At 50.1% G+C, this 15,388-nt stretch overlaps 1 protein-coding gene across 2 annotated transcripts in view; it reads right to left on the bottom strand.

Annotated features, from left to right (window-relative positions):
* Positions 1-15,388, bottom strand: part of PLB1 (phospholipase B1) — a 147,567-nt gene that overhangs the window by 47,123 nt on the left and 85,056 nt on the right. The window contains exons 24-33 of one of the 2 annotated variants that reach the window (XM_032172591.2): positions 14,480-14,545; positions 14,104-14,204; positions 10,842-10,923; positions 7,178-7,282; positions 6,963-7,058; positions 6,661-6,732; positions 5,566-5,604; positions 4,975-5,035; positions 4,015-4,073; positions 2,982-3,055 (exon numbers count right to left, since the gene is read on the bottom strand). In XM_032172591.2, coding sequence (XP_032028482.1) covers positions 2,982-3,055; positions 4,015-4,073; positions 4,975-5,035; positions 5,566-5,604; positions 6,661-6,732; positions 6,963-7,058; positions 7,178-7,282; positions 10,842-10,923; positions 14,104-14,204; positions 14,480-14,545 — 755 coding nt within the window. The remainder of the gene's footprint in view (positions 1-2,981; positions 3,056-4,014; positions 4,074-4,974; positions 5,036-5,565; positions 5,605-6,660; positions 6,733-6,962; positions 7,059-7,177; positions 7,283-10,841; positions 10,924-14,103; positions 14,205-14,479; positions 14,546-15,388) is intronic. The other variant, XM_032172592.2, reaches the window with a different exon arrangement.

Raw genomic sequence — 15,388 nt, 5'->3', positions numbered from 1 at the left:
ATGGGCGTTTGTTTGAGCATCTGATTCTTTTCCAGCTCTGCATGAAGCTGTTGCTTTCTGATCCTTCTTTTTCTGGACTAAACTTACCCAATCAGGATATTTTACATTTGAAAAGAAGTATAAATTTATATACCTCTGCCAATCACTGTGTTCTAATTCTGCCTCTTCTTCAATAAAGATATAAACATAGACATACAAACACAAATGCATCAAGTACTTCCTACTGTAATTTCTTGTTTAAAGGTATCTTTGTTTTAAAACAAGTATGGTGGCTAATCAAGACCAACAGGCTACGAAAATCTCTCCCTGACTTCATTTTAAAGTGAAAACTTCCAGGAGAAGAAAAGGATTATGACAAATAAACACAAAAGTGCAAAAATATTCAAACTCTCATTTTGATCAGAACTATGTGAAATGTGAAAGGAAGTAGACCCATATCAAACAGCTAGTCCACCTTAGACCCTTCAGATGGATACCATTTATGTTACACTATGAGTTCAATGGCTGGGCTCTGGTCATCTGTTGTCACCTAAAGTGTACAGAAAAATAGAGCAGATGCTCAATAACATTTGTTGAAGGAGTTTCAGTCATGTGAGTTGAACCCCTAGTTAATAAAACAAAGGTAATTTTTTTGGTAAGTAGATTTTATTTTGATCCTTTGAATGGTCCCAAACCAGCAAACTTATTTCAATGGAAAAAAAGGCAATGCTCTCAAGACCTCAGGGCCTGGCACACTGTTAAGCTGGCCAAAGCTGGAACCGTTCACTACAGAATCTCACAGGTCAAGGGGCCTTGGAAATATTCACAGCCAAGCCTCTTCTGCAGGTCTTGTTCACAGTCACCCACCCCCCATGAATTCTGGGTCTACTTCTCCCCTAATTCCATGAGATCCACTCTTTTCACTTTGTTTCCTAGGCGGAAGTGGCTCATATTGCATTCTGAATTGATCTAGTATCATCAATTGCCTAGTTTTTCCAATGTAGAAGCTTTAATGGCTCAAAAATTGCTTTTCTCAGATGAGTCTACTACATGAACACTTCCAGGAGATGTTAACAGGTGTTACGAACAAAGAACATGTTCTGGAATTAAAGGAAACATTGCGTTAAACAGATAAAACTTAAATAGATTTCTGCATTGCAGGCCTTATGAGAGCCTTTAATATGCTAATACACACACGAATTCCCCAAAGGAAGGTTATAGTAACGTTTCCCCTCAGATACAAAGGATTTTCTCTTCTCCAGGAACAGGTCTGGAGTTAATGTTCCATGGAACACACTTTGAGACACAGTAGTCTATGTATTCTACCACGTGTCAGGCTGTCTCTCAGACCCTGACCTAGAGCTTCCATCTTTAACACACACACATTTGGGGGCAGCTATTTGAAACATTTAGGACAAATGAAGGGTTTAAAGGGACAGCAGCCATTGAACCTGAGGCCTTAGAGCTAGAACTAGAAGATTGAGACATTAGGCTGTAATGGACTTCACTTGTAGGAAGAAACAGAGCAATGGCTGAATTTTCCCATCGCTGCAGAAAGGAACTTTTAGTAGAGGATTGCTGGTTCATATCTGAATCCCAGGAGCCCGGCTGGTCGATCTGTTTGTAAAGTTGGGCACATCACCTCACTTCCCCAGGTTGCCCCACCAGGTGCACGTCGCGTATTTATCACCGGCAATGTGGTTTGTCTACTTGATTTTTTTTCCCATGCTATCGTATGAGGTCATTGCCTTCTTTAGCTGAGACCAAGTGCAGCTGCCACAACCTCATGCTCTTTCCTGATTGTAATAAGCTCTGCTTTCTCTCCTCTGGTTTTTTTTCTTGTAGCCTCATTAGGAGCAGAGTGGTGAGTCAGTGAGGCTCTGATTTGTTTCGTGGCAGCCTGTTAGGACCAGGTACCTGACCAAGGACTTGTGGAAACGCAGGTACCTGACCAAGGACTTGTGGAAACGCAGGGACCTTGGCACAGGAAGCCACTGACCTCTGTTCTTGAGAGGTTGATATCCTCATGCTAAGGACACCCTAGGTCCTCGTTGTGGGTGGTACAGGCTGAGTGATGGCGCCTCCCTCTCGCCCTGGAAACCTATCCTCTCTGGGACTCTGTTCAGGTCTGGCCAGAGAACCGTCACAGTCCTGATCACCCCCTCCCTGCTCCCTGTCACTTCCCCAGGAAGCAAACTGACTCAGAAGAAAAGGGAGGCAGCAGCAAAGGTGCTGTCCTGGCTCCGCCACTCATTAGCACGCTGCCCCCTTGTGGCCAGCTTCGTTCTAGTTGTTTTCCCAGGTAAATTCTGAGCTACTCGCCACTTACTTTGAAGCCTACAGGAATGAGACCTTTACTAGGAAAGAAAGAAACTTGAGAATATCCACACGCATTCGCTCGCCTGACACACCCTGAGCTTCTCCACTTCCGTGTTCGGGATGCCCTTTCTCACCCTTTCCTCTTGTCAAATTGCTAATCTTTCAAGACATGGCTGATTGTGATTGTGTCTTGGTTCTGCCCTCTCGAAGTGTGTGGTGGGTTTCAGAGGTTTTCTGTGCAGATGTGTACATGTATGTAAAGGCAGCTGTGTGACTACAAGACAACATGAATAAACACATAAAGACAGTAAACAGAGACGTACGAACACCATGTGTACACGTATACATGCAAGTGGGGAGGTGAAGATTCAGGGATTTGGTGCTTTTCTGGTGCATTTCCTGTTGGATTTGCTGACCCAGGAGTCTGATAAGAACCCTGGTTTACTTTCTCTGCACAATAAAAAAAAAAAAAAAAAAAAAAAGATTATCAACAGTAAAATATCCTCTCCACTCACCAAATGTTCACATTTTGCAGAAATATATAGCTTTTTCTTTCTGAAAGCCCCTTCCAGACCAAGTCTTCCACCTCTGGGATTTACATATTTACAGGAGACAAAGCCACACCTAATCTCTGTTGTGCGGGGGGGGGCGGCGCCCTGGGAGAGGTCAAAGGTTAACATTACCTGTATGACAGTCCCCGATACTGTGTGGTGACATCGGGGAGGTCGTCTGGTTTGGAGCCAATTCCATTGCCAGCCTTTGAAAATATACCAGCGTCCATAGGAAAATTAGCAAGTCAGAGAACAGGGAGGCTGTGAATGTGCAGGGCTTCCAAAGAGGGGGTTCCCAATGCACTCGTGGTGGCAGAAGCAGACACGGGACCAGGAGGCCCTGGCTCTAAGTCTGCCATCCTCCTCTCCAGCTGTGTGCCGTCCCCAACTCTTAGCTGCCTCCTCGCTGAGCTGAGGACATGCCCTGCTCATCTCACAGCGAGTGTTTTGGGGATCAAATTGGATTACAGTTGTAAAAACCGCTTTGAAAACTCTCAAGTGTTTTACAGACGTGAGAGAGTGTTAATAATGTCGTTCCCAGCGTTATGCCCCTAAGTTCTTTATGAGCACGGAGAGCTCATTGGCTTAAGCGACTGCAGTGGACAGATTTCTCCTAAGTCTCACATTTCCCCTCTTTCCCTCTGGGGCATTCTGCAAGGTATTCTCAAGGCCTTGGACATGCTCCTGCAAAGTGATGATCTGGGATAGTAAAATAGCCCCATTTCTTGGAAGTTAGGAGCAGAGCTTCATCCACAACTAAGGAGTCCTTGCTGCTTTCCGTGCAGATGCAAAGAAGAAACAGATGTGAGGGTCTCAGCTGATTATAAAGCATAATCCAAAGGAAAAAGAGCACCCGCACAGGGAGGTTTAGGAGAATTTTGAGTCAGAATGACATATTTTTACATATATTAAAAAAGTGTTATTGGGTGTTCAAAATCTCTGCCCTCTGAGACAATTCAGTTCACTCCCAAAAAAGATTTCCTCTGCATATCTGTTTGAGAAAGTGGCCACAAATCAAATAATTGGCATGCTCTTGGATTGACAGAGCCAGGTAGAGGGGTCAAGATAAGGCAGAGGACAGGCATGCAGGCCCTTAAGTTAAGAGGACTGGGATCTGGAGCTGGCCTAGTTATCCCCAAACCACCCGGGGCCCAAGAGTCCTTACGGTCAGAGAATCCCCGAGAGCAGCCACAACTTGGATGTCTGCAGGTCTCAGGGCATGCACTGGAAAGACAAGTGGACACACTTAGGGCTGCAGGAAGGAAGCCGCAGTCAAACTCTAGTGCCTCTGGCTTCAAGCAAGATCAGAAACACAATCTGCATGAGCACTGGGCCATGCAGGGCTGGGTGTGCACAGTGCCATGGAGGCAAAGTTATGAGGACAGTTTTCCCGTAAGACACAACTAATCCTGGACCTACAGGGAAAGAGAGGTGCAGAGAGGGAGAAGCAGGGAGAAGAAGAAAAGTGGGGAAAGGGAGAAGAAGAGGTGGAGGGAAGGAAGAAGGGAAAGGTGGGAGGGAGGGCAGGGCAGAGTAGGAGCCCATTTTAGTGCCAGTGGTCATGGGAAATGCCAGCCATGGCCTGAGTGCACAACTAGACGGGCATCGAACCACATTAAGACGAGATGCAGGACCTGACATGTAGCCCGTTTAAAGGTGGGTTCTGAATTTCCACCAAGAGTCTGAGAATAGTCATGGTGGGCCTTTCCCTGCCCCCACATCTCTTCTGAAGAGCCCAGGGAAACTTCCAGGCCCTACTGTAGGCGGCAGTGACCGCAGAGCCTAGGGCCACAGAGCCAGCTTCCTCTTGGGACTGGGGCCCACCTCTGGGCTGAGCCACCAAGGGTTAGCTCACAGGGCTCCTCTGCTTGTGCTTCCTCTAAGAGGCGCAGGTGGGCAGGAGACAGCTCCTAGTCCTAGGTGCCTTGGTGCTTGCTGGGCATGGTGTCACCACCAGCCAGAGTGGTGCGAAACAGGGACTCGTCCCAGGTGACCACCCAGGCAGACAGCAAGCACTGGCTGTCACTGTGCCATCTAGTGAGTGTGAAAGTCAGGTCAGAGGACTCAGTGGCCTAGCAGCCCCTGTGGAAGGGCCCTGGGCCCTGCTGTGCCATAGGGGGCTTACCTGAGGTAGGGGGCAAGGTAGAAGGGGTTCTGTCCCTGCATGGCAGCCAGGTCCCATGACCCTAAGGGTATAGAACAAATCCCAGAATCTCAGGGTTGAAAGGGACCAGAAAAACTGGCTATCAGATGTACCACAAGAGCTTTGAAAAATACAGATTCCTGGGTCCCACTCCTAGGGAGGGGCCTCAAAAGGGCCTCTGAAGAAGGCTCCCTAGGTGATTTTGTGTATCGGCCACAGGTCGAGGTCCACTCGTCTAGTGCTGACCTCTCCCCACCGTCCAATGCAAGAATCCGGGCAGCAACAAATGACCCCACCCCACACCTGCCACTGCTTCTGCACCAGCTCTACAAGGAAGGGGATTTCTCTTCACTTATGTCTCAGTGAAGCTGTGATTGGGTTGGCTGGATGCCTTCCAGCTGTTATCTACAGCATTTACTCTGTCCACTACCCCATCTGAAGGTCAGGTGGGTGGCCCTTATGCCCATCTAGAACTCTTGCCCGCTTTCCTACCCTGTCCTGTTGGGCCTGCCCCAGCCCAGGGGTTGCCCATTGCATTGCCTGGTGAGTCAAGAGGAGGCAAGAGGCAGGTACCTGCACGCTGTTCTTGTAGGTCCTCAGAAACGGCTGGACCTGTGAGGAGAAGGGGGTGAGCAATGGCAGCAAATTCTGCTCGCTTCTCTGCTTGTCAGCACTCAATAAGTGTTGGCCTGGCACAAACAGCTGCAGCCTCCCTGCCCTGTGTCCCAAGCCCAGCCTCTACCAGGCTGAGTCCCTCCCAAGATGCAGGGGGCTGTCTCTGCAACCTGAACCCAGCACAAAGAATGAGCATCAATTCATGCTTCACGGGAACGCGCCTGTCTTCCTTCCACCTCCCGCGCGGCTGGCTGAGGATGGCTGTGCTGCCTCTCTTTCTCCACCCTCCCCTCTTCCAACCATGCACCTCTTTCTGCTGGAAAAAGCCCTTGCCTCCGCTCCCCAGGCTCCTTTACCACTCCATGCCTACCCCACCCTGCAGTGACCAGGGCCCCTCCCTGTCCAGGCAAGATAAGTCAGATGATTTTGGTCCTGCCTCACATAAACCCCATACAGTGGTTCCCAGTGTCAGCCTAGGAGCCCTCTGGGAATACAGAGGGATTCTTGGGGGGATGAGGGCAGCTGCCGCAGAGCTCCAAGAATCTTTCTGAGAACTTGTGAGTAAAAATGGGGGCTTGTTCTGCTTTTCTTTCCCTAGCTCCAGCTTCCAATTTACTTCCCCCCACCCAACCAGAGATGCTTCTAGGTCTCGATTCCTCGCTCTACCCGTATTGTCACGGAGGCAGGGGCTATATGAAGACGGGGGATCCTTCCGCCCCATCTGCCCTTGAAGTTCTCTGCTGCCCTCAGCTTTCAGAATGACAGGTAGATGTGGCTGCCATGCTCATCTTGCCTGCCCCAAAGAGTTGTCTCCAGCCCAGACATGTGTGAGGGCTCCCAGCCATGCAGGAAGCAAGTGCTCCCAGGCCTCTGGGTCACTGGGGTGGCCGTCCCTCTCAGTACAACCAGATGGGGCATTTGGGGCAGTTAACCCTGGAGTATAAAATGGGATGGGTGGGCAGGCAGAGCTGGGGTGAGGGTGAGGGCCTAGGATGAAATGAACCAAGAAGCCCAATGCAGCCAGAGCCTGGAAGGACGTGCTTTCCACTCTACCTGGTTCGGACATGTGATATTGATCTCGTTTTCAAACTTATGATGTGTCGTCTTCTGGCCAACAGGCTCCAGCTAAACAAATAAGCAGGGAGATGGGGAGTGAGGAAGAGGCGGCCAGAATGGAAAGCTCAGGACGCAGGTCGGGGTGCAGGAGGCGGGGAGGGATGAAGGAGATGGGGTTTATCATTGCCGTGCATAGAATCACACGGCCTGCACGATGGGCCTCCGAGGTCCTCCAAAGGCTTTGTGGAGTCTTTTTCTTACCAGAAGGAGGATGCATTTTCCTACGGCAGCCACCTTACCATATTGTTCCAGAGGGCACTGGCTGCTCGGGAGTGAGACTTGCTGCTGAAGTGGAAACAGTCAGGAGCGAAGAAAGAGTTGTCGGGCAATCCTTCCTGGTCACCGGGCAAAAAAGAGAGGCAGTTATAGACACACCGGATCGTATAAATGACACTCAGAAACAGCCACACACTACCTGTGGATTCTATTTATCTACGATGCTTGCTTTCTTTACCGAGGTCTTTGGCATGTCCACGTTTTCAAAGAACGGCTGCACAACCACTGTAAAATCTTCCCTTGTGTCATATCGCCCACTCTCAATCAGTTGGTGGGTCTTCTCCTGCAGGAGGAAAAGGGGACAGATGTCAGGCAGTCCTCTGTGCATCTGCTTGGTCCTTGATCGATCTCTTTCTCCAACACAGAATTAAACAGAATCTGACTGTTGAGTGAAATCAACCTGGCGCAAAATCTCAACCGAGATTTTACATTTTAGATCATTTACATTTTAGATCAGCCTTTATCTCAACCCCTGGCCCCAAACTCTGCTGCAATTGCATATATTTGAGCTAGTCTGTGAAAAGGGAAAGGTAAGAAAAGTCTATCAGCTTGACTTTTTTTTTGTTTTTTTGAGACAGAGTCTCACTCTGTCACCCAGGCTGGAGTGCATTGGTGCGATCTCGGCTCACTGCAACCTCCGCCTCCCGGGTTCAAGCGATTCCCCTGCCTCAGCCTCCAGAGTAGCTAAGATTACAGGTGCCTGCCACCATGCCTGGCTAATTTTTTGTATTTTTAGTAGAGACGGGGTTTCACTATGTTGGCCAGGCTGGTCTCAAACTCCTGACCTCATGATCCTCCCGCCTCGGCCTCCCAAAGTGCTGGGATTACAGGCGTGAGCCACTGCGCCCGGCCGGCTTGACTTCTTTTAAAGCTATTCTGATTAAAGACTTGAGGGGTGGTTTTTGGTTAAATGACATTTTTAATAATCCTAACAATTTATTTCTGTCCTACATTTGTTCAGAAAAATCAAAGGTGAATCAAAATTTAATGTATATGTCACTGCTAGGAAAATCTGTTACCCCAGTTCCGGCTCCCACTCTAGCATGACTCAGCCATTCCACTGCTCACCAGGGTTTCTGCCACCTCGGGGTTACTCTGGCTGGAGAGGGAAGTCAGACTTACATACCTGGGAATGTGAATGGGGTCACTTCAGAGGATACCACACACTGTCTTTTCCCAGGGTCAATTCCCAGGCCAGGAATGTCTCATGTCTGACCTCCCAAGCCAGTGTCAGCCTTGAGTAAGGCATAAGGGAAGGAGAGAAGGTCGTCTCTCAGAAGAGGGGAAGGAAGTGGGGTGCTGCGAACTAACAGGGTGACTTCCAGCACACTGCTTCCCTTTTAGTAAATGGAGGATGTTGGCTGAGTCCTGGGCCACCTCTTAAGTCCCTTCCAATGCTACTGGTTACTTGGGGGATAGCCAGATGGGCTCACAGTGGAACCACATACCTTTTGGCAGTGGAAAGAAATAGTGTGTAGAGTCCCTGGCACATGGCAAGTGGTGAGTGAGTGACTGTGGTTATTAATAGGAATGATCATCTCCAGGGAGATTGATGAGAGCCGTAGCTTTTGCGGGAAGTAGGGTGTGATTTGATTCTGAGAGAGGGCGTGATGGCCACACACAGCTGACACATGGGCATCTCCAAAACACTAGATCAGGGCCTCAGTGACAACCAGGATCAGCCCTGGGAACATCTGGCCTGCCTGCAGAGGCCAGGAGGGCAATGTTGGTGAATCTTTCTCCTGCTTTTCAGCTGCTCAGCATCTGAACCCACTTCCAAGTTTGAAGACCCCACTGCATAGAGAGCAACCTGCCTCCCACTGTGGAGACTAAAAAAGACGAGAGAATGCCTGCTTTCCTAACCACTCCTGCAGCCAGGGCGTGGGTATGTCACTGAGGCTTCAGCAATCATCGCCTGTGTCAGGGATGGCAAAACATCCATTCTGCTAAAGGTGGCAGCTGCATCCAGTTCCTAGAAGCAGCAGTGACAGTGGAGTCTGTGATGTCTTCCCTAAACCAGGTCTGTGGCCTGATTTTGATTTTTTTTTTTTTTTTTTTGAGACAGTCTCACTGTGTCACCCAGGCTGGAGTGCAATGGTGCAATCTCGGCTCATTGCAACTTCCGCCTCCTGGGCTCAAGTGATCCTCCCACCTCAGCCTCCTGAGTAGCTGAGGCTACAGGTGTGTGCCACCACGTCTGGCTAATTTTGGTATTTTTTGCAGGGTTTCACTATGTTGGCCAGGCTGGTCTTGAACTCCTAAACTCAAGTGATCCTCCCGCCTTGGTCTCCCAAAGTGCTGGGATTATAGGCGTGAGTCACCACACCCAGCCCTGATTTTGATTCTTATGGCTTGGCCCCTAGAATTCCATGATTCCATGATTCCTGATGGCTTAGCTCCTGACCCTAGCTCTCTAGCTCTGTCAGAGATTCTGTGGAAATATTAAATCTGCTTAAATTAGACAGAAACTGCATGAACTTTAGTTGCATGCACCCAGTAACCCCAATTGAAACAGGGTTGCTCTCACGGCCATAACCTCAGCTGCCTTCCCTCTTCTGATGTGGGCCAGGGACTTCCTCCCCAGAGTCACAGGTGACTGCTCACAGCAGAAGGAAGTATGGCTTGGCACGGTGGCTCATGCCTGCAATCCCAGCACTTTGGGAGGCTGAGGCGGGTGGATTACTTGTGTGCAGGAGTCCAAGACCAGCCTGGGCAACATAGTGAAACCCAATCTCTACTAAAAATACAAAAAGTAGCCGGGTGTGGTGGCACACACCTGTAGTCCCAGCTACTTGGGGGACTGAGGCAGGAGGATCACTTGAGGCTTGGAGGTCAAGGCTGCAGTGAGCCGAGATTGTGCCACTGCACTCCAGCCTGGATGACAAAGTGAGACCCTGTCTAATAAATAAATAAATAAATAAATAAATATAAATAAATAAATACATACATACATAAAATAAAGGAAGTCCAGCTGGGGAGTCATCCCAAGTGCTAGGTAGTAGTCACAAAGGAAGATAAATACAGGTTCACTTCCCTGAGCCCTGATATACCTGGCAGGCCTAGCTGCCCCCAAAGTGGGCTGCAGGGAAGTGGTGCTGCCCCCAAGGAGTCCATGGACTCCTGGAAGGATGGATCCACTCTGGCAGCTGTTTGCAGCCTAGTCTAGAAGAAAGGCCTACCATTGTCCTCGTCAAGCTTGTTGGGGAGAAACTTTTTGTTGGGGAGAAACTCGATTGTTAAGGGAGTCAGCTGTTCCAGTCAAAGATGTGGTAGAGAAGGGACTAAAACAAACAGCTCACAAGATGGAGATCACCTCCCGACTTTCTTTCTCCTCGTGCTCCCCCAAGAACATCCGTTCTATAGGAGCGGAGGGCAGAGGGAATGCACCCTATCTCACTGAACCCTGGAGAGCCTCAAGGGAGGGAGGACTTTCAGCCTCCGTTTCCCACCCAGGAGCTGGAAGTTCAGGGAACTTTCATTGCCCATGTGTCTAATGTTCCACAACTAGGGAGCAGAGTCGAGGTTTGGATCTGGATAGATCCACTCTGAAACTTCTTTCCATGATCCATGCTTGCCCATGGACAAGTGGAAACGTTCGTTTCATGTAACAACCAGGAACTGAGATTCACTGGCTTATGTTCAGGGACTTGGTTCTGTGGTGCAATTCAAACAAACCAAATAGCAGCCCCTGCTGTGTCTCAGGGTGTTTTAAAATCAGCAAACTAGTCAGTGGTCATCCCCCACACAAGATCAAAATTACCTGAGCACTGACTTGTTCTCTAGACAGAGCAATCGAATCACACAGCAATTCTGGGAAGTCTTAGAACCCCTTCCCAGCTTACCTGAAACTTCTTGTTGAATTCAATGAGGGTGGCAAGTTCTGTTGAGTTATCATCAAACTTCAGGACACAGGGACACTGAGACCTGCAGACCAAACCAAAGAGAAACACTTATCCCACCAAGATCACCATCCTGAATAAGTGATGCAGAAACGTTGGCTTGAGACTCAATATATTTCTTTTAACTTGGAGTTCAGAGATCTGTGCTAATGAGGAGCCTGGCTGGCTGACCTGCTGACCATACCAAACGAAGCTAAAGAAGATTTCCAGGCCAGGCGCGGCGGCTCACGCCTGTAATCCCAGTACTTTGGTGGGCCGAGGTGGGTGGATCACTTGAGGTCAGGAGTTCGAGACCAGGCTGGCTGACATGGTGAAACCCCATCTCTACTAAAAATACAAAATATTAGCCAGGGGTGGTGCTGTATGCCTGTGGTCCCAGCTACTCGGGAGGCTGAGGCACGAGATCACTTGAACCCGGGAGGCGGAGGTTGCAGTGAGACGAGATTGTGCCACTGCACTCCAGCCTGGGCGACAGAGCGAGACTCTGTCTCAAAAGAAAAAAAGAAAAAAGAAAAATTCCTAGAACTGGATTTGCTCTTGAAAATGAAATAGACTTCTTCTGATTTCTGTAGGAGTGACTTTTATGGAGCCGAGTCACCTTGGGGCTGTCTAAGTGCCATGCCGATGAGGCATACTGCAGTGACAACAATAATAATTGCTAACATACATTGATTTGAATGTATCTTAGCAATTATTATTGAATAATTAACACTGAACGCTGTACCAAGCACTGCAATAATAACTTTATGGGTATTAACCTGTTTAGTCCTCCCAGCCATTCTAGAAGTGGTATTCTCATTATCCCTGTTTTAGAGATGAGGAAACCGAGGCTCAGGGTGGTTGAGTAACTTTCTCAAGGTTGCATGGGTGCTGAGTGTGGGAGCTAGGACTTGAACTCAAGTCTGCCTGGCTCTGAACCTGAGCTCTTAATCTCTATATTGAACTGCTTCCATCCAGTCTGCAGCTCTGACCCAGCCAGCTATCTCGCACATCTGGGCTTTTGGTCCAGGGGGATGAGGTGATAAAAGCAGGGATGGCTCCGTATAGACTCAGCACTGCAGAGGAAAGCACAGCCACCCGAAGGAGAGGCGGGGAGTGCAGGGCACTGCAGAGGTGGCAGGAAAAGGTGACCTGAGTCTATCCAACCTTGACATTCAGTGACTTGGCCATCTCAGATCTGTGAATGGGCCTGGCAAATGCCTATTCTGAACCTTTAGTTTGAATGGTCTAAAAAACCCTGCCAAGATGGGTAGCAAGAGGCTTTCTGGTAACCTGCTCTGAAATGGAGTGAAGACACCGATCCTCTGTGTGGCCCAGTGACTGGAGAAAGTGGGAGCCAGGGGATGAGTCAGCAGTTGGAAATAGCATGCCTGACACCAGCTGCATTCATAGGCACATGTCACCCAGCAGCCACCCTGTCTCAGCTCACAGCACCGTGAGGCCTTCCCCAGGGGACCTGTGCAGTTTGGGTCCCCCAGGTGAGGCATGGCATGGATCTGCAGAGGAGCAGGAAAGGTACTCCTTAACTTCCAAGAGCAAGTCTGGCCCTTGTGAATTATTCAGTCATTCAGCAAACAGCAGCTGAGCCCCTACACCGCGCTAGCAGTGACTCAGGCTGAGTTCACAGGCTGTGGGGGAGGGAGGCACATGAGTAATTACCATGTGATGTGCTCAGGGCTGGGGTGGGGACCTGTAACAGAGCTGGGGGGCAGGGTAGGGGAGCACAGTCTCAGTGACCTTGGCTAACAGTCCAGAGGAGAGCCTGCAGGAAGGCAGGCTGCGGAAAACGTTCATGCTTCACTTAGAGGAACGTCTTATTCCCAACGGTCCTGGAGATGTGTGATACAGGCTGGGTCTCCCTTATCTGAAATGCTTTGAGCCAGAAGCATTTCAGATTTCAGATTTATTTTTTGATTTTGGGATATCTGCATTACCCTGTGGCTATCGTTTTAAGCCACATCTTTACAACACAGAGAATGAGCAAAAATTAGGTGAGTAATGCATGCAGGTCTTAGCCTCACGTGAGCCATTATGGGGAACGTGTTGTTGGAGCATCCGGCCTGCACATGTGCCATTTTGCTACCCTTTGTGGGCATGCTTGAGCCGCAGGATCTGGGCATGCCCAGAAAAGACAGTGCATCGCCGCCGAAGGGGGCTTTTTGGGGATGCTGACTAAACTGCGTGCTGTGCATCTGTGTTTTGACTACAACCTGTCACATGAGGTCAGGTGTGGAATTTTCCCCTTGTGGTGTCACGTCAGCACTTTAAAAGTTTTGGATTCTGGGCTGGGCATGGTGGCTCACGCCTATCATCCCAGCACTTTGGGGGGCTAAGGTGGGTGGATCACCTGAGGTCAGCAGTTCAGGACCAGCTTGGCCAACATGGTAAAACCCCATCCCTACTAAAAATACAAAAATTAGCTGGGCGTGGTGGTGTGCCTGTAATCCTAGCTACTCAGGAGGCAGAGGTGGGAGAATTGCTTGAACCTGAGAGGCGGAGGCTGCAGTGAGCCGAGATCATGCCATTGCACTCCAGCCTAGGCAACAGAGCAAGACCCCGTCTCAAAAAAAAAAAGCCTGTATTAGAGGGGGAAGCCAGCTCTGCCTGGCTCTGGAGGCTGAGGGGTGAAGACGTCCTCTCAGGCACCTTCTCAGGACCAGGGCTCTCTACTCTCTGGGGAGGACTCTGTCCTCTGGACCCTGCTGATTCTGGTTTGACCTCCTTCTCTGGCAGGTGACACTGGCCCTGTATCTGTGAACGCTTTACATGGAACACTCATACCAACAAGAGGCACCCCTGTCCTACAGATGGGCCTCTAGGAGGGGGCAGATCAGCTCTGGACACACTTGGAAGTAGGTCCCAGCAGTGGCCTGGGTGGTCCCTGGGCCTCAGCCATACAGCTTGACTCCATTCCTAATGTTTTACTCTTCCCTCTGGAGGCCTGGAGGGTGCCTTGTGGCTGCCATGGCAACAGAGGCAGGGTGCAGGGGTAGTTCCCCATGCACACCCTGAGGTGGGCTGAGGCCTACACCAGGGTGGAAAAATCCTAGGATATCCTCCCCTTAGGTCTTTCCAGGTTAGAAGATGGGGTGGTCACAGCCCTTTCACACTTCGGCCCTTGGGTTTTCTAAGGAATTTGCTAAGGGTGCCACTGCCCTTAGCAGTGAGGATTCTTAGCAGAATCAGGGAGAAGTATCTGTCTGACCTGAGGATCATCCTTGGGCAGTAGACTTTTTTCTCCTGGTACAGCTCCCTCAGGGCGACAATCTCAAGCACTGTCACCAGGTTCACAAATGCCCGAGGAACCTGAGAAAAGGCAGAATCAGTCACCAAGAGGATGAGCCTAGGCAGCTCCAGGCTTTCAGCTGGGTTTGGGGCCTGCTCTTCCTGCTGAAGTTTCATATCTAGGGACTTCCATCTGCCCCCATCCACTTCCTCCACCCGTCCCTGCTCCCCATCTATGCATTTGGCTGGGATCCACAACAAAGGTGACCTTCGGGGAGGTCTCAGCAGGATGCCAGAGCTTCCTCTAGGCCAGGTCTGAGGTCTAAGATGCAAGCCTCATGGCCTAGCCTCCGTACCTCGGCATGGAGGATGTCCAGGGCCTTCCCAATGTTGTCTGTGAAGTTCTGGGGAGAATAGTGGACCTGCAGGAAGAGGAAGTGTCCCTTGAACACCATTTGTCACCTAATCTCTCTACAGAACAGGGCTACTTTCTGTCTTGGGTCCCCCCGCCCCCCCCCCCCCCCCCCCCCCCCCCTGGCCTCTTTTGAGACAAGATCTCACTCTGTCTCCTGGGCTGGAGTGCAGTGGCGTGATCATGGCTCACTGCAACCTTCGCTTCCTGGGCTCAAGCAATCCTCCCACCTCAGCCTCCCAAGTAGCTGGGACCACGGGTGCATGCCACCGCACCTAGCCATTTTTGTATTTTTTGGTAGAGATGGGGTTTTACCATGTTGCCCAGGCTGGTCCTGGGCTCAAGTGATCCATCCACCTCGGCCTCCCAAAGGGCTGGGATTACAGGTGTGAGCCACCACACTTGGCCAGAGTCCCCTTCTTTCTGTATTCAGTCACAGCGGGCAATATTGAAATATAACGTTGGTCTTTGGGGCCCCAGCCTCGACACCAGCCCCATGATCCTCAGGTTTGTCATGGCTGTGGCCCTCAGGGAAATGCCTTTTGTTTTTTTGCGTGAGCTCTGGATCTACTCCATATCCACTAACTGTAGAGCCAGAGCCTCACATCTCTGGGCCCCTCTAACATGGGGATGTCCAAGCAGGTGACCTCTAAGATCTCCTGCAACCTGAGCAGCCTCTGTCCTATGGCCCGATCTCTTTTGCTTGGAGCCTCAGTGTCTGGGGCTACTGAGCACACCCTACATGTATGAAAGCACACCCTACATAAATCAAGGCAATAATGGGAGGGGAAGAGGGGAAGAGGGTCCTGTGAAACACCCGTCACACGAAGCCTAAACACATTTTAACTGTTAC

This window comes from Hylobates moloch, unplaced genomic scaffold, assembly GCF_009828535.3.
Source record: "Hylobates moloch isolate HMO894 unplaced genomic scaffold, HMol_V3 SCAFFOLD_13, whole genome shotgun sequence".
NCBI lineage: Eukaryota > Metazoa > Chordata > Mammalia > Primates > Hylobatidae > Hylobates > Hylobates moloch.
Note: the sequence above shows the minus strand (reverse complement) of the source record. Positions and strands in the feature narration are given on the sequence as shown.